The following is a 23,604-nucleotide window of genomic DNA, read 5'->3' on the forward strand; positions in this document are numbered from 1 at the left end:
ATCTTTTTTTTAAATCCTCTGCTGTGCATCACTTGCTAGGACAGTTGTACCAGTCTTTGGATACAGTCTTTCCTGTGAGAGCGGTAACAGGTCTGGCTATTCTTTTGCCGACATCCAAACTGTAGTACCGATCTGAAATGAAGATATGTCAGAATTAAATTCCAGAAACCGCATTTAGTATGTGGAAGGAATCTTGAAGTTAAAGCCTTCCTTTTAATTTCATTTAGAGATGAATAACAGATTTTTCATTCCACATACATAGATGGAGTTGAGAGGCTATAACAATGCATTTTTGTCCTCAACTTTATTTTTTACATGTCCTTCTTTGTGTTCAGGTAAGTTTTACAGTACTGCTAATAATTAAATCTGCCCCAAGAACAGGGAGACTAACAAGAATAAGAATACTATTATACTGCTACTTACATGTAAGAATATTCTTATACTGCTAGAACACAAATAGTTGTAAGAATTTGGAAATCAGTCAAACTAGAAAAAAGACAATCCTACACTGACCACAGAAGTGGGAACTCTGTGGTCCCCAAGTGTCAACTAGCCTATGTTAAGGTTAGTAAGTAGATCATGCAGGCAGAGACTTACTTTAGTATCCTGTTTTTGGATACGGCTAGTTCTTAGAGCTTTTTTTTCTGAATAATCCAGAAAATTCTGAGGAATGCTTTTACATGATCCTGGCTAGAGGGAAAGGATCTCCCTGATCTACAGTCATAAGTAACTTTTTTCTTATGGAGCAAAATGGTTCATGTCCCTCCCATTTCTGTTTTGTCGGAAACATCGTTCCATGGAAAGCCAGTGACAAAACTATCAGTGTATAGCGGTACAAGGGTTTCACTCTCATTAATATAATATGTTAGGTCTTTTGGCACTTTAGAAGCCTGAACTCTTATGGCAATGCATTCCACAACTGGCTAGTTTGAATCATTGTACCCTGTTGCTGCTAGTTGTCTTGTAACTATTGATGTTTAATACATCTCTTGATTACAGGCAACGTTTTAATTCTCAGGACTTCTTAGTAGTGCTTAAACTTAGTCTTGAAGAATCACAGGCAGTAACCTCACACTTTGGAAAGCTCAGAGATAGGTGGACTTCTTTCTTTCCCATCCCTTAGTCTTTTGAAAGGTATAGTAACTTGCATTAGCTTTAACTTACTGTAGGAGAAGGCATAATAATCATAGCCATCTGGCTTATTGTAGTTCGGTAGTGATATAGTTGAATGAATTACTTTTGGGAGCCCTCTCCAGTAGGCAGTCATTTTGATTTCCTTACGCAAAACTCCTGCAAGCAAAAGAAAACTTAAGTTAGGAGGTGTCACAGTTTGTCTGCTGTAAGCTGTCGTTTGCTTGTATCATCTACAGCAAGCAAGATATATTGGATTAAAAAAATTTTAAAAGTGCTATATTTAAAAAAAAAAAAACAGAACAGAATGTTGTGTTTCAGAAACGACTATGATTAAAATGGTTGTGTAAAAGAAACTTAATAAACATAAGTTACCAGATGGATATGGGTTGACTCTGACAGTCTGAATAACGGTTGGCATTTGTACTGCACGTTGAAAGCGTCTCCGTATTACAAGCCTTGGGACATAAGCTGGATATCTTACGGTAAGCTGGGTTCTTCTTTGACACTTCTTGACTGGTTCTTGTCTGTACACATACTGTTGCATGTTGCCATCTGAAATAGACGTTTGTTTTATTTAAAAAACAAAAGAAAACCCACCAGCTAGATCAGATATGAAAGTGCAGTTGATACCATATCACATGATAGCTGTATCACACACAGGAAGTCAATAGCATCATTTTAATGCGTCTACAGCAGTTGCAGCCTTCAGCTTTTTATATCCATCCCTACATTATGAAGTAAAAGGCTTGCTCTCTAAATCCAACGTGTGCTTCTAGGTGTAGCGATACCTCCTGCAGGCTCATTACAGTTACTGTAGTAAGTCCAGTGCCAGGGGAGCTGCTTTTGCTCCCGGCATTCCTATTTAGCAAGGAGAGGGTGAGACCATGATGTTAAGCTGTGTGAGAGGACAGCTGGAATCTGGATAAAGATTGCATTTCTTCAACCTCTGCTTCTTAAATTCAGATTACAATTCTTATGTTGGCAGTACATCATTCACACAAGATAAGGAACTTATATTAAGATATGGAATAAGAAATGGGGATGGAGATGGCTATACATAGTTACGATCTAGTAAGGCAAAAGCCTTCCATTCTCTAACTTAATACTAAAATAGTTTTACCACCAGATAGAACTTATTTTACTGCTTGTCCACCAAGATGCTGGTTCTGTCCCTTACAGTCATGTCCATTTTAAAATGCACTTAAAGATTTAAGTATTAATACAAATTTTTAAAACTTCAGGCTATTTTTTGACCACCTAGTGCACTCTGACATCACTGAAGTTTCTGGTTTTGAAAGAAAGATGTCTTTCAGTCAGGAGAAACGGTGTTTTATTCCTGACTAATGCAATTCAAGCACCTTTTGATCATCTGTGAACTTCTGAAATATAAGACATACCTTTTTTGATAAAATAAACAGATTCTGGTCTGTTGTTGTATCTTGCCACAGGGAGGGTTGCTACTATTTTCCCACTTAGCCCTGCAAATCCATTCGCAAGAGGTTTGGGATAGCCTTTATCCATAACACCGTTAGTGAAACGCCAGTATAGGGGACCCTAATGATTTAAGGAAAAAGTGAGCTTTAGAGGAAATTCATTCTTGGTAATTGAGCTTCAATGCAGACACGAAAAATAATCATAACACTAGTTTTTTTGATAACTATGTTGTAAAACTGACTGGAACTGCTCCTCCTACATCCACTAAAAACAGGAAAAAAAATACTACAATTTCTTAAAGTATCTCTGCAGTCTTTTACCACAGCCTTAGAGTAGGAATAGAGTATCTTAGAAATGAACTCTTAAGAGTGGTTACTGAACAAAGCTGTTTGCTTTCTAAATCTCTAAATTTGCCCAGGTTGGGAAAACTGCTTGAATACCAGGACTGAGGGATTAATTGGGAAGTAACTGTATAATATCTTTAATGAGGTGTGCGCATTTCGTTATCATCTTCCAGGAAGAGAAGTGTATTAGGAGCTAATTTAGGCTGTGTGTGGGCAAGGGAAGGACATGATAAAATACCCCTATTTTGAAGAGTTGGATTTTTTTTGAAGCATGGCTTGCACATAAATTTTATTCAGTTATTCTGTCAGTGCTTTGTCTCCTGGACAATTACAGGGGGGAGAGAAACCACTGAACTGAGTTTTTTCCCTGATAAGCACTATCTCAAGGCAGACGAGGGGCGGCCAGGGTAGAGACACTTCACCCACAGTGTTTCAGACCCACCGTGCTCTTTGAAAACACCATTTGTTCTATGAAATGAGCAATGTAGGGCCAGAGCAATGTCAGGCTCCTCTTCTGCGGGGCTGCATTTCAAAACCCACACCTTTTTTTGAGGTGACCACCTGCCCCCACGCCCTCGGTCGCGCTTGCTCCCCAGAGTGAGGTGGGGGCACCCCACCTTGATAAAGAAGGTCTTGCCATCGCAGTTGCACCTGGTGAAGACGGCATCGATGGGTGATGGGATGCCCCAGCCATCGCTGATCCGGCGGGGGCTGGTCGTCGGTGGGCTCCTGCCGTTCAGCAGCCAGTAGTAGTGACCTGCGCAGCAGGAGGAGACGTGGTGAAACACGTGGGGACTGACAGATGGACAGGCAGACAGACGCATGGAGAAGGGCACTGGAAACAAGGATCCCACTCCCGTCTTTCCTTGCCTCTGCCCTCAGGACGCAGCTGAGGGGGTAAGGCTGGGGATGGGGGGAGCTGCTGGGCCTCCCAGGTTGCTTTGTGCAACCTTGGAGGGCTGAAGAGGCTTGGGGTGTCCGGGGCCAGCCTACCTCGGAAGACGGCCAGGGTGCCGTTTGGGAGGGCCAGCATGCCGTCCGCCGGCTTCCCGATGCACAGGTCCTTCTCTGCAAAACAGTGGCTTGGGTTAAACATTCAACAGAAAGTGCGTTACCTCCCCTGCCCGCCGCCAGCAGCACTGTGGCTGGTGAGTGAGCGTGGTCGCTTGTGTCAGGCGATGTTCAGGGCTCTGTCATTCAGGCCTCTGCCCGGCCCTTGTCATGCAAAGGGTTTAATCACTCAATTGAGAGATATTCTGGGAAAGTTTGGCTCTTGTGGTTTGGTCCCACGACTGCAAGACCAGCCGTTTACCTGACTAGGTACATATATCATCACTTATTGCTTACCTGAGTACCTGTATTTCAGAAAAAAAGGCCTATAAATGCATCGTATGCTATGTTCCTAATCCAATTTCTTAATGCTCTCATATATTTACTTGATGCTTCTCCAAGCTGCTCTGGTGGCTTCCCCTCACCCTCCTTATTTCTTAAAAAAAAAAAAAAAATTTCCCTTTACTTTCAGTTAAATATAAAGGAAGGATGAGTCTGTTATGGACAAAAATTCAAGTATTTTCCACCTAAAAACTGGTTTTTTGCCAAAATGTATGTCAATATATGATTGAAAAATTGCCCAAGAACCTAAGGGCTATATCTGATTAAAATGGGAGGACATGAGAAAATGTTGTGGCTAAAAGCACAGAGGAAAGAGAATACAACGAAAAGACTTGCCTGTCCGATGTGATATTTTTTGTATATGATTGTAAAATGGCAGGTTCGGTGCCATGTGTAATGCATATTCAGCCTGACTCCCTAGCAATGTTTTCATGGGACTTAGAAACGTATCTTTTTCTGTCCTTGACTTCTTGTGTTTGCACCTTCCACAGTACTTCCAGCAATCAGTTTTGGCTGGGTCAATAGCTGAAACAAGATCACACTCTAAACTACATGGAGAATTTCCATAACAACACAACTGAAAACTGAGATAGCCACTTTCCGGGTGCCGGCAGCTGTAGCACCATGGTCAGGGTTGACCATCAGGACAGGAGTGCCATGTTCTGCTAGATAGAAAGGTCTTGCATGTCCCTTACTCATGTGTTTTGTTGTGCTCCCTGGTTGAGTTATTGATGCTTTTATACCTACTGGAATGCAATTACCTTGTGATTCTCTAGTTAAAATTGGCAAGTCCAAAGTTTGTATTAGAGGCTTGTTGTTTATCTCAGGCTCTTCTTTTACTGGCAGAGTTTCAGGGTCCGATGGATGAGGCTCTTCTCTTGTGTCAGTAACTTCCTGGAAATGTATAGTTGGCTTGGATGTCCCTTTAGAAACAGTAAACATTTCTTCTATTGTATCTTTTTTACCTCTTGTAGTGGATTCTTTGGTAACTGTAGTTTCCTCTTCCTTGTCAATACTGGGGTTCTTTTCAGTGGCACCTTCCATTTCTTTTTCAGGTGTGATGCTAGTTTCTTTGCTGGTTACTACCTCTTTTTTACCAGCTGTTGTTGTACCTACAACAACACAAGTAGTACTTGTGCTCTCTTTAGCTGCTGCTGTTACAGTCTGCTTAGTTTCCATAGTTGTGTCCCTTTTAGTTGTTGTTACAATCTCCCTGGGTTTAGCAGTTGAACCTGTTTTGGCAGTTGCTGTCAACACAGTGGGCTTGGGCATGGGAGTTGTAGCAGCTGCAGCTGCTGCTGTTACAGTTGCTGGTCCCACAGGGCTTTCTTCGTTTTTAGCTGTTAAAGTCTCTTTCGGTATGGGGATCTTGTCTCGTTTAGCTGGGGTTGCTTCTTTTTCTGCAGCCATTGTTGCAGTCTTTTTGTCTGCAGTACTTCCTTCTGATTCAGCTGCTGTAGTGACAGCTTGCTTGGCTGTAGGAGTTGTATTTGGAATATTGTCCTTACCTTTCAGAGAGTCATCTGGTTTATGTGTTCCTACTGTAGCTACAGTAGATGCATTTTTCTTACTTGATGTTATTAAAATGTCGTTAAGCAGAGTAGTTTTGTCTTTCTTGGGCGTTGTTATCTCTTTGTTCACCGTGGTTGTTTCTAATTTACTCGTTTGCGCTTCATTTATAGGTGTACTAACAGTGTTAGCTGTTGTTTTGTCTTTTTTATCAGTTATTGTTACAATCTCAGTAGTCCCAGCTGCAGGCACAACTATCTTTTTTACTGCTGTAGTCACGTCTTTTGCAGTTGTACTGGTTGCTACTTTGGGTGCAAGAGTTGTCATTTTCTTCTCTGCTTTTGTTTCTGAAACCATTATGTCTGCTTCATGTACGGGTGTTTCCTTCTTAGTTGTTGTGAACACCTCGCTGCTTTGAGTGGTCATGGCTTTTTCAGCAGTTGTTACTAATCCAGGGGAAGTAGTTGTCACTTCAGTAAGTGTTCTTTTCTGTATGGCTGTGGTGTCAGCCTCAGTGGCTTCAGGAGGAGTACCCTTGATCTTAGGCAGGGTGGGAGAGTTTGCCTTGGTTGCTGGTGCCTCTGGGGTGCTATCTTCAGGTTTGGGTGTGGCGGGAGAACCTGCCTTGGTTGTTATTGCCTCTGGGGTTGTGAGCTCAGCTTTGGGGGTGGTGGGAGATTCTGCCTTGGTTGTTGGCACCTCTGGGGTTGTATCTTCAGGTTTGGGAGTGGTGGGAGAGTCTGCCTTGGTTGTTGGCGCCTCTGGGGTTGTGTCTTCAGGTTTGGATGTGGTGGGAGACTCTGCCTTGGTTGTTGGTGCCTCTGGGGTTGTATCATCAGGTTTGGGGGTGGTGGGAGAGTCTGACTTGGTTGTTGGCGCCTCTGGGGTTGTGTCTTCAGGTTTGGGAGTGGTGGGAGACTCTGCCTTGGTTGTTGGTGCCTCTGGGGTTGTGTCTTCAGGTTTGGGTGTGGTGGGAGACTCTGCCTTGGTTGTTGGCGCCTCTGGGGTTGTGTCTTCAGGTTTGGGTGTGGTGGGAGACTCTGCCTTGGTTGTTGGCGCCTCTGGGGTTGTGTCTTCAGGTTTGGGGGTGGGAGACTCTGCCTTGGTTGTTGGCGCCTCTGGGGTTGTGTCTTCAGGTTTGGGGGTGGTGGGAGACTCTGCCTTGGTTGTTGGTGCCTCTGGGGTTGTGTCTTCTGGTTTGGGAGTGGTGAGAGACACTGCCTTGGTTGTCAACACCTCAGATGTGTCATCCGGTTTGGGTGTTGTGGGAGACTCTGCCTTGGTCGTTGGCACCTCTGGGGTTGTATCTTCCAGTCTGGGGGTGGTGGGAGACTCTGCCTTGGTTGTTGGCACCTCTGGGGTTGTGTCTTCAGGTTTGGGAGTGGTGAGAGACTCTCCCTTGGTTGTTGGCACCTCAGATTTGTCATCAGGTTTGGGGGTGGTGGGAGACTCTGCCTTGGTTGTTGGTGCCTCTGGGGTTGTGTCTTCAGGTTTGGGGGTGGTGAGAGACTCTCCCTTGGTTGTTGGTGCCTCTGGAGTTGTATCTTCAGGTTTGGGAGTGGTGGGAGAGTCTGCCTTGGTTGTTGGTGCCTCTGGGGTTGTGTCTTCAGGTTTGGGGGTGGTGGGAGACTCTGCCTTGGTTGTTGGTGCCTCTGGGGTTGTGTCTTCAGGTTTGGGGGTGGCGGGAGAGTCAGCTTCAGTCACTGGTTCCTCCGTGGCCTCAGGAGTCACGTCTTCAACCTTAGGAGTTGTGGGAGACTCTGCCTTGGTTGTTGGTGCCTCTGGGGTTGTGTCTTCAGGTTTGGGGGTGGTGGGAGAGTCAGCTTCAGTCACTGGTTCCTCCGTGGCCTCAGGAGTCACGTCTTCAACCTTAGGAGTTGTGGGAGAGTCTGCCTTGGTTGTTGGTGCCTCTGGGGTTGTGTCTTCAGGCTTGGGGGTGGCGGGAGAGTCAGCTTCAGTCACTGGTTCCTCCGTGGCCTCAGGAGTCACGTCTTCAACCTTAGGAGTTGTGGGAGAGTCTGCCTTGGTTGTTGGTGCCTCTGTGGCCTCTGGGGTTGTGTCTTCAGGTTTGGGGGTGGTGGGAGAGTCAGCTTCAGTCATTGGTTCCTCCGTGGCCTCAGGGGTCATGTCTTCAACCTTAGGAGTTGTGGGAGAGTCTGCCCTGGTTGTTGGTTCCTCTGTGGCCTCAGGGGTTGTGTCTTCAGGTTTGGGGGTGGTAGGAGACTCTGCCTTGGTTGTTGGTACCTCTGGGGTTGTGTCTTCAGGTTTGGAGGGGGTGGGAGAGTCTGTCTTGGTTGTCAGGGCCTCTGGGGTTGTGTCTTCAGGTTTGGATGTGGTGGGAGAGTCAGCTTCAGTCACTGGTTCCTCCGTGGCCTCAGGAGTCATGTCTTCAACCTTAGGAGTTGTGGGAGAGTCTGCCTTGGTTGTTGGTGCCTCTGTGGCCTCTGGGGTTGTGTCTTCAGGTTTGGGGGTGGTGGGAGAGTCAGCTTCAGTCACTGGTTCCTCCGTGGCCTCAGGAGTCATGTCTTCAACCTTAGGAGTTGTGGGAGAGTCTGCCTTGGTTGTTGGTGCCTCTGTGGCCTCTGGGGTTGTGTCTTCAGGTTTGGGTGTTGTAGGAGAGTCTGCCTTGGTTGTTGGTGCCTCTGTGGCCTCTGGGGTTGTGTCTTCAGGTTTGGGGGGGGTGGGAGAGTCTGCCTTGGTTGTTGGCACCTCAGCTGTTGTGCCTTCAGGTTTGGGGGTGGTGGGAGAGTCTGCCCTGGTTGTTGGTGCCTCTGTGGCTTCTGGTGTTGTGTCTTCAGGGGTGGGGTTGGTGGGAGAACCAGCTTCAGTCATTGGTTCCTCTGTGGCCTCAGGAGTCATATCGTCAACCTTAGGAGTTATAGGAGAGTCTGCCTTAGTTGTTGGTGCCTCTGTGGCCTCTGGGGCTGTGTCTTCAGGTTTGGGAGTGGTGGGCAACTCTGCTTCACTTATTGGTTCCTCTGTGGCCTCAGGGGTCATCTCTGCTTCTGAAGGTGTGATGGTAGGGTCTGCCTTGGTTGTTGGTGCCTCTGTGGTCTCATGGGTTGTGTCTTCAGGCTTGGGTGTGGTGGGAGAGTCCGCCTTGGTTGTTGGTTCCGCTGTTGTCACAGGGGTGTCTTTCTGAGCCACAGTGTTCTCTTTGGTAGTAGTTGCTTTTGTGGTAGTAGTTGCAGTAGTTGGTGAACTGGGTTTTGGACTAGATGTAGTTGCTTTGATTGGTGTGGTTGTATCAGGGTGTTTTGTAGTTGGTGTAGGAGTGATCACCTTGTTTTCCAGTCCACTCTCAGTATCTACAAGAACAAATATATATGAACTTAAGACACTGGAATTGCAGTGCATGCACTTTTGCATATTAATTTATTATACCGATTTGAAATAGCTGCTTATCTTTTGAATAGCAGTAGTTGGTTTTATGGTCTTTGTTCTAAAAGCTTTCTGTGTTAAACTGCACTAAATTAGCCTTAATGTGATTGAAGTTTTTATTTAAACTGGCAAAAAAAAAAGAAATAATATGTGGAAACCTAAGTTAAATTAATAAATGCCAGTTTGTGGACTTGGGTAACTCTCAAAAGATAAATAATGTAGAAAAGCCAAACTAACCTGACTGGGTTAAATGTGAATTCCTTTTGTCTGCATGGGACTTTGCAGCAGATTAGCTAAATTTTAAGTAGTCCTTTTGGCCAACCTGTTGTAACTCTGAGAGCAGTGTGCAGATTCTAGTTTGGTGTTTGTAGGTGAGGCTAATTGGTGTTTCCATCCTTTTGCATGGAAGGGGAACCACACTATAAAATATAGTCCTTCTAATGGGACACTTGCCTTCTCAGTCCATTCTTTTATTTGTTCCTCTGGCCTTAATTATAACGTGGCCTGCTCTGATCACCTGGACTTGAAGGAGAGAGTTAGGGAAACTTTCAGAGTACAGACACCTGACTGCATCTCCTACTGTATCTTTATACCTTGCACGTTTTTCCCCTTTGTGATTTACAGCTTTAAGACTCTCTTTACTTGTATATGTAGTTATGACGACTTAAGTACAATTGTTACTATAGCTATATTCAGCAAAAACTAACAGTAAATGTTTCTGCATTTTAGTCTCTCCACTGAGTGTTATCTCTGTGACGTTTTGCTGTTTAATTCCATTTTCACGTAAGATTTTTTTTCTGTGATTCCTGCTGTGTTGCTGAATTGGCTTTTGTTTCTTGAAAACCTGAGAAAACCAAGTGCAGCATCGTGTGATTTGGGACCATGTTGTTCGGCTTTTGAACAAATCTAAAAATCTAAAAAGATCTGAGCTATTGCTCATGGTCGCAGCCTGATGACTGTTAGCAGCAATGACGCAGTGTGTCTCCCAGCAGACTGGAAGAACTTATAATACTGCAGTGTGAGAAATAATCCCTGTGTAAATGTAGTGTAGAAACACTGCAGTATAAGCAGAGCATTATAGAATAGGTTTTCCTCCTGCCCAACATGTCTGCAGTACCATAAGCCAAGTGGCAACCTGTTAATGGTTATTTGAATTTCCTTAATTTTGTTTCATTTGACATGCTATATTGAATTTAGTAATAATAAATTGCCACAGTGGAAAGGTTAGTAGTCAAAATAAAAATTAAAAAATATAAGGATTAAAATATTGGCCAAAATTTACTTCTAGTCTCATTTCATACTTGTTACTTCAGGTTTCAAATTCAAACTGATCTCTCAAGTTATCACTTAAAAAGCTGGAACAGAATATCAAAGAACACGGGAAAGCAACATATTTTCCATTCAGAAAAAATAAATTATGTGTGTTTTCTGAAGCTGCATGAGGCCTGGTGTGATTAAAGCTACAGAAACCTGCTAGGAGACTTTCCTGTCCTGGTCCTGCCAATTCATCACTGTCCTGAAATACAACACCCTTCCTGTTCCAGCCGTGGACTTGGTCCAGAACTGACGATGGTGTGTAACGTAATTTTGGAAGAAGTGTGTGAAAATCCAATAGAGACACAGGAGACATCGCTACACTCCAACATCTGTGTTAAGTGAACTCTCCAAAGTCAGTATCCTGAGGTCTAGGTGAGGTAATTAGTTTATAAACCGAGCAGTTCCAAGCTTGGTAACTGTCTGGTAATGTCTCGCATCGGTTTCCTATTTCCAGAGCAAGAAAATGGTCTTTAATGTTCCTTCAGGTAACACCCATCCTGTTTCATTCATCTGCTTTCCTACCTTCCATAACTTCATGGGGCTGTGTTACTTCCTCTGGCTTCATTTCCTCATTTACTGATGACCTCTTAGATGTTAATTTGTTTGCTGGGAGAGTCTCAGGTGGTGGATTTTTTGTGTGTACTGAAAGAAATAAAATAATCTGTTAATAGAAGTGTTTTTTATAGGTGCTTGGTGTCAACTGTATAAGAAGAAAGTGATTACAAAATTTCAGTGACCATCTTCTATATAAAACTAAGTTTCTTCCTATCTGTAGGATTCTTTAGAGTATTATTCAGGGAAAAAAAAAAAGAGGAAAAATAGCCTTTGGATCCCTAAGTGTTTCATCACAGATGGGAGAAATGTTTTTTTCCTGGAAATGTGAGGTGAAGCATTCTTTGCTAACGTGAATTTTGAGGTGGGAAAAAGATTAATTCTGAGTGGAGCTCTACATTCTGAAAATTTGCCTAATGTTTTTTGCCAGCTTATGTTTTTGGGTACAGATGTCCTGGGGCTAACTCACTATACTGTATCTCTGAGAGCTACCATATTAGCCAAGCATTTACTTTGGTAATCCCCTGACAATTTAGTTATATTGTAGTTCTTCAGACATTCTTCATTCTGCACATAAGTGATCATTTCAGAGAGATGTCTTAAAAATAATTGTTTCCTTGAAAGAGACAAAAGATATAAAGTAGACATGGACCAAAGAAACAACGCGAGGTCTATGTTTTAAGATAATTTCTAGCAGGTTGAGTTTTAGGAGAAACTGGATGTTTGTGTTCAGATTTTCCAACTCTGAAGATTGCATGGAATTTCACTTGCATCCAGTATGAGCCATAAAATACTTTTAAATTCATTGTCGGGTAAAATTGTACAACTGGAAGTGAAACCCTCTCTTCCCACTAGTGTAGCCTTGTAGAAGAATATTGTTAGTTGTTGAAAAAGCTTGATGGAGCTCAGGGTACCTGCAGGACCTTTTTGATCCAACTAAAGGAGCTAGTAACTGCCATAGATATGTGTAATAAGCTTTTTACAAAAGGATTAGTACCTTTGTCTAATAAGTTGATGAAAATAGGATCAAAGGATTTACTTTCATAGCAAGCTACTGCTCAAAGCAAGGAAGGTTGCGTGTTGAACTGTATCCTGGAGCTTTTATTGAGAAAGAAATTGAATAAAAACACTTTGGAAGCTGAATCAGCTTTCAGAGGACTCAGTGAGAGGGGAGGGAGGAATGTTTGATCAATCCTTAATTCTGTGTGTGTGTATTCAGGGGATATAGGGCTTCTAGAGGATAGGAAAGATATACATTATAAACTTAGTTCCACTGTACAGAACAAAGTGTTTAGAAGATGCAGAATCAGCAAAATGAAATTTGACTGCATGGCCTCAACTTATTGCATTATTCCAACAGTTTTAACAGGTTTCTAAGTTACTCATGCATAGCAAAAATACTAAAATACTGAGTATAGTGGTAGCCTGGGTTTTGGGGTTTTTTGTTTGGTTTTGTTGATTCTTTGGACAAAAAATAATGGCAAAGCTAAGTAACTAAAATACTAGGAGAAACTCTAAGGTTATGAGCAGTTGGTTAACTTTTCATTATATCTGAACTAAAGAACAGGTGAAACTGCTGTCTTTTTTGAGTGTTCATGCGTTAAACTCCAGCAGAAAGACAGGGTGTTAAGCAACCACAAAGGCAGCAAATTCACCTCAAGACACTTATAAGACACTTATCCTCACCTAGACATCCAGTCAAAAAATTGCTGAATATGGAGTCTATTTCAGTATAAATTACTATTCAACCAGCTCGCAAAACCAAGCTGCTATACCAGCACTTGGGGACTGGGAGTGGTTGGTAAAATGAACCAAATGATAATCCGTAATGCTCATCTTGTTTGTTAAACTGTACGCTCTGAAAATTGGCTGCCTTGGAGGTTGTCTGGTCTGTGAATGCAGCAACCTGGTACCAAGCCATATTTGCCAAGTGTGTTCACAGAAATGAATTTAAGTTCATAAGTAGCAGAAAGCTTAAGGACATTATGAAATTCAACATATTCCTTTGGTGTTTTCTAGACTAGAATTTAATTGCTAGTGTCATTAAAGTTATGTGAAGGTGAAACTGCTCCTTCAGATCTGTGACTTCGTGTCCAATTAACAAAAACCCATCAGGTTCTGCAGTGAAGGACAGAATAAACAGAAGTGACTGTGGGTCAGAGGAATCCTTCCCTGAACTGTAGTTGCAGGCTAAACATTAAATGTGCATTTTCTTAAAATTCCTCTTGCTGCAGTGTGAATGTATAACCACTTCTGACCAGGCAGATCCTACAGTTCCTCCCTCTTGCCCCAGAGGATGGGTTTCTGTCCTTCAATTCTATTACCAATGTAACTTAAGTAGCATGAGTGGAAATGCACATGCAAAACCTGACCTTACGTACAGTATTCTGGGTGACAATTCTGATTGTAAATTAGAGTGTTAGTGTGAAAAGAGGCTAAGGCAAAATAAAACTTTCCCCTCATAATCTGTATCTTTGTGATGGCTTCCTGTACGCATCTACCTGTATGAATCCGTAAAGTGTTCTTGCTTGAGCAAATGGCCAATTTATTTTTTTAAATTAGGTTTTGTTATTTCTGCTTTTTGTTCAGCAGCTGACTTCTTGTGTCCTAAGGCTCCTTGTAAGTAGCCAGTAAGTGCTGATGCTGACTGCTGGTGATGTTAGAGAAGAATAGTAAGTGGTGCAGAATATCTGTGGTATAGAAATGATAGCAAATATTTATGAAGTCCTTGCCTCTTAGTTCCTGTTTGCTGAGTTGTCATGCTGTAGATATACTAGCAAAAAAATTAGATTGGCTGGCTGAATTTTATGGAAAGATTCAGTTCAGAACTAATGTGAGTAGCTTTAACGACAAAGCATGCACAGATAATGATTTATGATAACACAAAGCATCTATGTTTAAATTATTACATCTAGGAAAAATATAGTGATAAAGAAATTTCTTACCCTTTTTACAGTGATTTGCATAATCTGGGCAACATTTGCCATATCTTTCACAGTCTTTGTCACAATCACATTCTCTTCCTCTTTCGAAGGCTTCAAAGCAACGTCCTCTGCAGGAGGCTGCTGCATAAGGCAGAACAAGAGAGTCAGTATTTTTGGCTAGCTCACACATAACACTGGGACCTTGCTACAGTGAAGTCATTTGCTTAAGCTGATGTAAAGAACAGCTTCATCAAATCAGGTGGTTATTCTGGTCTGATCCACAACTTGTCTGTGTAATTGTGGGTTTTGTATCAGGCCATACAACCAGAACTGCACTTTGCCATTGCCGTATATTGAGATCATTTAGAATTTAGAGTGGAATAAAATGCAACCTCAGAGTTCACTTTAGCTAGGTCCCATCCTGTTTCCCTAATCTCAAGAATAGTATTTAAATTCTGGGTTGGGTCTTCACAAAGGTGTTCATCGGGGTACCATTTTGCATCAAGAGCGATGTGTCTACCAAAGCATTTCCAAAAAAGGATTTACCTAAATAGGTCATGACCAAATGGACCTGGTGTCTCTGCGAAAATACCGCACCTTAACTGTGTGAACGAGTTAACGAAGTTACACAAAGTGACTATTCTTGAAATGTTATCCCAGTCTATTTAATACGGTTTTTAAATTAGTTCTAAAGGAGCATCTACCATGTTTTGACATGATTACTATCCACATGTTTTTAATAATTCATTATTGGTTAACTTCTGATAACTTCAGTTACTATAGTACGTCTGTTTCATATCAAATAATGACCAAGTTGTTTTGGAAAGTGTGTGCAAAGCTATTACAGACTTCAGCAAAACATGCTTGCTGTATTTTTCAAGGACAAAATTTGACCCTAAACAGTTACATTACATTACAATCTAATATATATTATCATTCAGTAGTACCTTTAATAGGTACTTAGTGAACTGTTAAATCAAAATTATGATGTTAGACCTCAAGTGGATACTTTTGGAGGATGCTTAGCATCTCACAGAATTGAGCCAAAAATTAACTATCACTTGGTATTTCCAGAATTTGCCATATGATCTGTTATTCCTGTCCTGTATCTTTTCTGTACGTTAAGTCTCTAGTGAAGTCATTGTCTTCGTGGTACACAGGGCATAAAGTAATATTTTACAATTAAATAATAATCTAGCAAAATTAGGATTACTGTATAGGCCGGTTCAGAACACCAGTGTAGATATGGAGTGAGTCTGCCGATGCCCATGGATTCATCCCATATGCATAGGTGAGAATTGGTTTTATTTTATGATGTTAGGGCAGATTTTATTCGTAAGCAATGTCTGACATTTCTCTAATTTAGTCAGCATCAATTATACGTTAACTGGGCAACAGTCCTTAGTCAGACTGCCTGCATCCCTTAAGGATGGTGTCTGCTGTGCTTCAGTCAGTGATTCAGTGTAGAACAGGGGAGACTTCCTCTAGCCTTAAACATTTTATTAAATGTTATGTAGATACCGAATAAATTTAGAATCTGGCCCACAATAAATAAATAGCCTACATAATTAAAATGTCTTTCAGTTATGAAAAATGCTGATGTCCCCTCACAAATCAAAATCAGGATGGGGAAAGTTGAAGTGTGTTTCAGGGGTGTGTGTCAGAGCAGCAGGATTAGCATTTTAGGGAGTGCTGCACCTGCGTTATGAACAACACTCAGCCGGTATTGCTGGATCTAAGAAATCTTATCTTACTCCTGTAATCTTACTAGAACTACAGTGGAGTGTAACGAACGGCAGTTATCTAAATCACTGGTATTTTTGACAACGGTGATTCATAACCAAATGTTTTTTAACCCTTAGTAAACCAGTTTGAAATAACCTGTATTTATTTACACTATAGAGTTTTGAGTATAAATAAAGCATATTAAAAAAATACTAGTCCACCCATCTTTTCCATCAAACCCTGGACATTATTCTGATCCAGAGGCAATTTCTGTCTATGGAAGGACACCCTGTGACTTTGGGTCAGACCCTACTGTCTCCACAACTCTTAAATTTGAGCTGGAATGTCCCAGAATTTCTTCCTGGAAAACCCTGAATTTGTTTTAACTTTTTTTTTTTTTTTTTTTTTTTGTGTAAGAGACAAACACATAAAGTACAAATGTACTAAGGAGAAGAAAACAAGCAGCAGGTAAACTGTTTCCCTGCTCTGCTCTTCTGAGAAGCAAAATCTTTTTCTCTGCGATAATCTGTGGTTTTCTTTGAATGGGTTGCAAGAGGTTATCACTGGGTTTTCGAGGGGGAGAACAATACATGTATGAGAGGAGGACAAGGACACAGCAAACTAAGAGACATGTAAGCATTCAGAGGAGAGACACTGGTGTGTGGTAGGGAGTTGGAGCAAATGGGAGGGGAAGACTTGCCGATAGGAATTGGCTGCGTTTGGGAACTTACCCACTGTGCAGACTTTCTTGAAGTCAGGGCAGCACTCCATGTAGTGTTGACAGTTAAAATCACAGTGGCAGTCATGCTCTCTAGAATACCCTTCCCCACATCTCCCTGTACAGCTTGATATATCTAAAATCACACAACACTGGTGTAAACATTGCCAAACCAAAATGGTACGTAAGGAAATGCTGAATGGCAAAGTAGTAAGATTTATCTTTTTTTTCTGCAGAATGCCATTTCTTCACTCAGTATTGCAGAACCTGTGGGCACGGTGCAACAGCTCGTAAGGGCATGCAGATCAGAGGTTTGCTCTGAGGAAGTCTGAGGGTCAGCAGCAGCGTGCTCAGGTTAGAGGCTAATTTATCTTGGCTCTCCTGAAGATTAATGAATCCCTGAGGACTGGTTCAGTAATATGGCATCACCAGCTCTGTCATCCAAACTAGCCCATGCAGTTTTGTCTTAAGCAGTATATCAGCCAGGCACTATATTGTTTTGCAGACTTAGTCCCCATCTTAAATCACCTGCACCGCCATACCTGACAGACTCATTTTACTTTTTGTAATGTTCTACATAATAACAAAATAAAATCAGTTTATCCTGCAAATTGGTTATAACACATACAGGTCCCCAAAGCCATATTTACTGGCAGTTTTAAAAATCTGCCTGCCTTCTAAATTATTTTTTTCGCTGAGGTCAGAAAGGAATTTGGTATCAGTTCTGAGGTTAGGATCTAGTCTTGCAATCTTCTATAAAGTACCTTCTGTTTATTAATTAGGAGATCACTTATTAGCAGAGTAACATAAAAGTTCATCCCACAATGGCTTTACTGCCAGACCGCTGCAGTGTTGGAAAACACTAGACAGTAATAAATGGTGCAGGTTACAAGTGATAAGCAAGACGTCAGGAGGTCTGGTTTCAAGCTGCATGCATTCAAGCTTGGCAGCAGTTTGTTACCTCCTACTGCCAGATCAGATATTCACCCTGAAACAACTCCCCTTCCTACGTTAAAGCTCTACTAACATAACATGCCTACAGCTTCTTCTGGAAATGAAAATGCAGGACCACAAGTGGCGTGCCCCTATATACAAACAAAGCTAAACAATCAGCAAGCTAAAACAGAGTTAGAATAATCAGCTGAAACACTGAGGAACAACAAGAAAATAACAGGAAATAACATATAACACGACATGACACCAAAGACAATATCTAACAGCACACACTCCACGTGTGTGTGTATGAAGGAACACCATGGGATAACAAATAATTTTATATATTGTGATTTTCAGTAGTTAGGTATAAAGTTTGTTACCACTTCTTTGCAAATAATGAAGTAGGTCTAGGGAATAAATGCAGAAGTTAATGTACTTGAGTTAATGCGCTCTTAATAGGGGAGTTAAAAAGATAAACTAGGCATCTTCCTTTATGGATACTTGTCCAATATATTGCACCTTCTTCCCTTAGGGGAAGAAAATATAGATAAGTCCAAAAGGTAACACCTTATCATTTGTTTATTTCTTTTAAGTTTATGACTTGGAAGTTACAAAGCTACTTCTAAGGAAAATGCCTAAATGGTTCTAGCTGCTGTTGACAAGACTCTTAATTTTTGCTGAAAATAGCAGGAAGGATCCCATCAGCTACAGAGTGTGTACTGTCAGACTGCCCTGCCCTGCCTTGCAGGTCAAATCTGACATCTGTTGTGCCCTGATGAGTTGCTCAGGTATGCAAATGTTATGCTTTCTAGTATCAAGTAGTAATAAATTATATCTATAATAAATATAATAAATTATAATTATTACCAGAAAGTAATACACAATGTTATCACTATAACAATTTGATAGCTACTTGAGAACTCTGACAGCACAGCACTGCCAGGCTGCAAGTTCTTCTGTTTCTTCATAACGGCATTACTTTAGTTAGAAATCAATTACAGACCTTTGAAAGTAAATAAAAATCTGTAGTATTACACAAATAATAGCCAAAACTGGCCTCAGTCATGGTAATAATAGTGCATTTAATGGCAAAGCACTTAGCATGGTATAGACATTCCTTTCCATAAGCCTACTGTATTTAAATATTTCTAACCAAATTATGTTGATATTGTAATTTTAGATTCTTCCCTGAATCATACTGCAAGTCAGTTGGTCTAAATCTGTCAGTCTGAGGGCAACAGGATCTGTAGAATACGCTACAGAAAAAGAAGCAGGTGCATATACATTTTGCACGATATTAATATTTATATGTTATTCCTCAAAAAAAGAGGACCATACTGATCCAAAGTATTCAATGATAAAACTGAATCATAAAGCCTGTCTGAATAAAGTTCTAGAACTTAGTATTTTTATGAAGATGCATTTGAAACATTCTTAGTATTTGTCAGGTGTCCTAGACACCCTTCCTTTGACTTTGTATGTTACAGTACCTTCAGAAGACACTTCTTGAATCAAGGACAGTGAAAGGATCACCAGGGATACACAAAGTATGTTCCATACGATCATTACTTTCAGGTACGACATCATCCCTAAAAAGAAATAGTCTCACATAACTACATGCAATTCAATTAATCAGCTCATAATGTAAAAAAGAAATTGCAGTGCGTATCTTTATACATAATTCTAATTTAATAACAACCTAAAATTAATACTACAGTTATTCAAGGACAAATTGCTAATATAGAATTACTCTGTAAATTCTCTCTTGGTTATTAGTCAATTAGCTGTTCATTTTTGTAGTAAGACTAGGAATATTCATTGTTAACAATTAACAGAAGCAATTTTTTGCAGAATTCTATTATGTGAAAACTACAGTCACAGTCTTCTCCTTTTAACGTGGATGCACTTCAGTGCCAGAATTTCTAAGGTTATAATACTGATAAATATAAATGTAAAGTAAAAAAAATACTGTCAAAACATTAGTTATTAAGCAACGTAATTTTATAAACAATAGTCTATCATTGAAATATTAGTGTTTGAATATGTCAAATGGGAATGTAGGATAAAAGTAAATCTTCATTCAAAAGGAAAACTTGTCTGGTTTTTCTGTTCCTGTTCATCATTTTCCTATTCAAGAAGAGCACTTTGATCAAAATGCTCAGAGTAGAGATAGTTATCACACTTACCTAACAAAGAAAATGTCTGCTCTCAGCGATGTTTCAGATGTCTTATATATTGCTTTGTAACTATGCTAGGGTTAACTCATTAGCTTGTTAAACAAAACCGCCAATGACAGCTTATGACAGCAAACTTTCCACATGAGTTGGAAGAGGTCCCAGATGACTAGACTAACACAACATCTGGAAAATACTCACATTAAGAAAAATGATTACAGAAAAAACTAAATAGGGACTTACTAGTCAAAACACATTTTGATTACTAAGTGAAATGAACAAATAGTCCTGAATGCATCTGGAAGGCATTAGATATTATTGCATAGCAGTAAAAAATCATTATATCAAATGCTGAGTGTATTTTCTTTCCTGTCAAATGTAGCTTAGGTGATAGTAGCCTAAAATTGTGCAGTAGTATCTGCTACTGATGGTGTATCTTCTCCAAAAAGTTTTGAGATCTAATTTGGGGAGACATAAGTAATTCAATAGTTCTGCACTGAATATATAGCACTTTTCCCTGCACTGAATGGAAATTTTGCCAAGGTATTGGCTAGAAATCAAAGAATTCAGTCAAATCTCAAATTTATTAAATATATTATGTCATGTGTAAAAAATGAATGAAAGAGACTTAAATTGTTTCAATGGTCTTTGTGTTTATTGGTCCAGATTCAGGGTACTGGAAATGGTTATTTGCAACTCTTTCTCAGAGCTAACGGAGGTTTCCACTGAAACTTTTAATGTTCCTGATGCTCAGAATTTGGGGGGGGGGGGGGGAGATTTTTTATTCAGAAACTATCCTAATGGCCAGAGAGCTTTGATACTTCTGTCTTATGATATTACTTGAATCACAAAGTAATCCTGTAATCCGAAAATAATAAATATGGTATAATATGTACTGATCCCAATGGAGGAAAGCGCTTAAGCATGAGCTTGAATCTCTTAAGGAAAATAATGTAGACACTTCTGAAAATGAGTGGGTTTAGACATGTGCTGGAATGTTTTCCTCACTTGTGCAGCCTTAGTATTTTCATGCTAAAATGTCGTTCTAATTTCTGTATTATCACAATAGAGGCAGTTTCATGCAATTTTTCTTCATAGTGGCTGCTTCTAAGTGCTTTCATATCACAGCCACACTTCAATTAATTGATTACAATAAATAAAAGAGTTATTTTTCATTGCCCTAGAAAGACATATAATCTTCATAAAAGTTTCTAGAGTTATTTAGAAAAGTGTTAAGCGGGAGAACTTACATTGTGTTGATTTGCTATTCAAGCTTCTCTGCCCACTGCCAACCTGCTTATGAAGTAACTATTACCCTACTTTGTAGAAAAGGGAACCCAAGGCTCTGATATTACATGTCTTATAACATGGAGCTGACTATAAGCTTGATAAAGAAAGTCTGGGGTTTGAGGAGAAAGGTACCTGTCTATGGATATCTAAAGCCTAGGGACAAGCGCGTTGTTAGAGTAGCTAAATAGGATCAATATGATGTGATCAGTTTTTTAGAAAAGTACTAAAATCCTCATAGCTTAAATGATTTATAATTTGATTAAGAAAAACATTTAAGACTATGTCATTGAGTATAGCCTTACTTTGATGTCCATGATACGGAGGAGATTTGTTGACTCTTCAATCATTTCACAGCTGTGAGTCCCAGTTAATACTGGCTAGCTACCTGAGGTGAAAAAATTATATATAAAGTAGTGAATAAAAAGTAACAGAAGCTCAAAATTGTTATCATGCTTCTGTTGACAAGCCAGTACTCAGTTAAGTCATATGAAGACAACTAGGTACATACACAACTTGAAAATATGGGTAGTCATGACTGGCTGCTACATTTATTACGTGTTATGGATATGTTCATTTTGGTAGGGTTGTGTTGTTTCATTTCTCTTACAAATTAAGTTTTTGGATTGTCAGATGTTACATGAGGTTGCAAAGTTTGAGTAACGAGATGAGTTCCCAAATTTCAGTTACTGTATTCCAGCTGCAGTTAACTTCATTTGGAGTGTGTGTTTGTTACAGTTGAATGACTTATGTGGTCATTAAAGTTTCTTTTGCAGTAGTTACACAAGCTTGGAACAGAAACTGATACTGCACAATGTTTCCTTTCCTTCAGGTCAATGTAATTTTAGCTGATTGTATCTGACAAAATATGCTGGGTTTTTACCAGCCTGTGTGCATTTCATTTACTTTTATGACACATGAAAATAGAGGTTGACATAAATTTTCTGTTACCTGTGCAGAAACAAAATATATTTCATAGAGTCATAGAATGGTTTGGGTTGGAAGGGACCTTAAAGATGGCCTAGGTCCAACTCCACCCATTCCCATGGTCAGGGACACCTTCCAGTAGACCAGGTTCCTCAAAGCCCTATCCAACCTGGCCTTGAACACTTCCAGGGATGGGGCAGCCACAGCTTCTCTGGGCAACCCATTCCAGTGCCTCACCACCCTCATAGTGAAGAAGTTCTTCCTTATATCTAATCTAAATCTACCTTCTTTCAGTGTAAAGCCATTACCCCATGTCCTATCACTACACGCCCTTGTAAAAAGTCTCTTTCCATCTTTCTAGTAGGCCCACTTCAGGCACTGGAAGGCTGTTATAAGGTCCCACCAGAGCCTTCTCTTCTCCAGGCTGAACAAGCCCAACTCTTTCAGCCCATCTTCATAGGAGAGGTGCTCCAGCCCTCTGATCATCCTCACGGCCCTTCTCTGGATTTGCTCCAACAAGTCCATGTCCTTATGTTGGGGGCCACAGAACAGAACGCAGTACTCCAGGTGGGGTCTCATGAGAGCAGAGCAGAGGGGGAAAATCACCTCCCTCAACCTGCTGGCCATGCTGCTGGTGGTGCAGCCCAGGATATGGTTGGCTTTCTGGGCTGCAAGCACACATTGCTGGGTCATGTTGAGCTTCTCATGAACTGACACCTCCAAGTCCTTCTCCTCAGGGCTGCTCTCAATCCATTCTCCGCCCAGCCTGTATTTGTGCTTGGGATTGCCCTGACCCACATGCAGGACCTTGCACTTGATCTTGATGAACTTCATGAGGTTCACATGGGCCCACCTCCCAAGCCTGTCAGGGTCCCTCTGGATGGTGGCATCTCTTCCCTCCAGTGCATTGACCACACCGCATAGCTTGGTGTCATCAGCAAACTTGCTGAGGGTACACTCAATCCGACTGTCTGTGTTGCCAACAAAGATGTTAAACAGCGCCAGTCCCAACACCAACCCCTGAGGAACACCACTCGTCACTGGTCTGCACTTGGACATTGAGCCGTTGACTGCAACTCTTTGAGCGCAACCCTCCAGCCCATTCCTTATCCGTCAAGTGGTCCATCCATCAAATCCATGTCTCTTCAATTTAGAGGCAAGGATGTTGTGCAGGACAGTGTCAGATGTTTTGCACAAGTCCAGTAGATGATGTCAGTTGCTTTTCCCTTATCCAGCAAAGCTGTAACCCTGCTGTAGAAGGCCGCTAGATTTGTGAGGCACGGTTTGCCCTTAGTGAAGCCATGTTGGCTGTCACCAGTTGCCTCCTTATTTTTGTTGTGCCTTAGCACAGTTTCCAGGAGGATCTGCTCCATGATCTTGCCAGGCACAGAGGTGAGAATGACTGGCCTGTAGATACCTGGGTCTTCCTTTTTCCCTATTTGAAAATGGGGGTATGTTTCCCCTTTTCCAGTCAGTGGGAACTTCACCGGACTGCGACAACTTGTCAAATATAATGGATAGTGGCTTAACAACTTCATCTGCCAGTTCCCTCAGGACCCACGGGTGCATCTCATCGGGTCCCACGGACTTGTGCACCTTCAGGTTCCTTAGATGGTCTTGAGCCTGATCTTCTCCTACAGTGGGTGGTTCTTCGTTCTCCCAGTCCGTGCCTTTGCATTCTGCAACTTGGGCGGTGTGGCTTGAGCACTTGCCAGTGAAGGCTGAAGCACGAAGGTTGAGTACCTCCGCTTTCTCTATATCCATATCTGAAAATCTCTTTATGGCTTTTCCTTATAGCACTTTTTTCTACATAATTAAATATTAATTTAGAAGAACATACTTTTTGAAAG

General features: G+C 41.2%; 1 protein-coding gene across 1 annotated transcript; it reads right to left on the reverse strand.

Moving 5' to 3' along the window:
- Positions 1-3: 3 nt before the first annotated feature.
- PRG4 (proteoglycan 4) lies at positions 4-23,518 on the reverse strand. Its single transcript, XM_075095502.1, has 11 exons — positions 23,242-23,518; positions 18,857-18,955; positions 14,009-14,128; positions 11,034-11,153; positions 5,066-9,121; positions 3,906-3,980; positions 3,530-3,669; positions 2,532-2,688; positions 1,507-1,686; positions 1,165-1,290; positions 4-132 (listed from the first exon to the last, which is right to left on the reverse strand). The coding sequence occupies exons 1-11, from the start codon at positions 23,516-23,518 to the stop codon at positions 29-31; spliced, it is 5,454 nt and encodes a 1,817-aa protein (XP_074951603.1). The 3' UTR covers positions 4-28.
- Positions 23,519-23,604: the final 86 nt, after the last annotated feature.

The sequence above is a fragment of the Phalacrocorax aristotelis genome, chromosome 6, assembly GCF_949628215.1.
Source record: "Phalacrocorax aristotelis chromosome 6, bGulAri2.1, whole genome shotgun sequence".
Classification (NCBI taxonomy): Eukaryota; Metazoa; Chordata; class Aves; order Suliformes; family Phalacrocoracidae; genus Phalacrocorax; species Phalacrocorax aristotelis.

Coding starts and splice junctions, on each gene's coding strand:
- PRG4 (XM_075095502.1), bottom strand. CDS start 23,518: ATGGATATAGAGAAAGCGGAGGTACTCAACCTTCGTGCTTCAGCCTTC. Junction 11,154..14,008: donor TGCAAATCACTGTAAAAAGG/GTAAGAAATTTC, acceptor TATTTCTTTCAG/TACACACAAAAAATCCACCA. Junction 3,981..5,065: donor TTTAACTAGAGAATCACAAG/GTAATTGCATTC, acceptor ACTGTTTTGCAG/AGAAGGACCTGTGCATCGGG.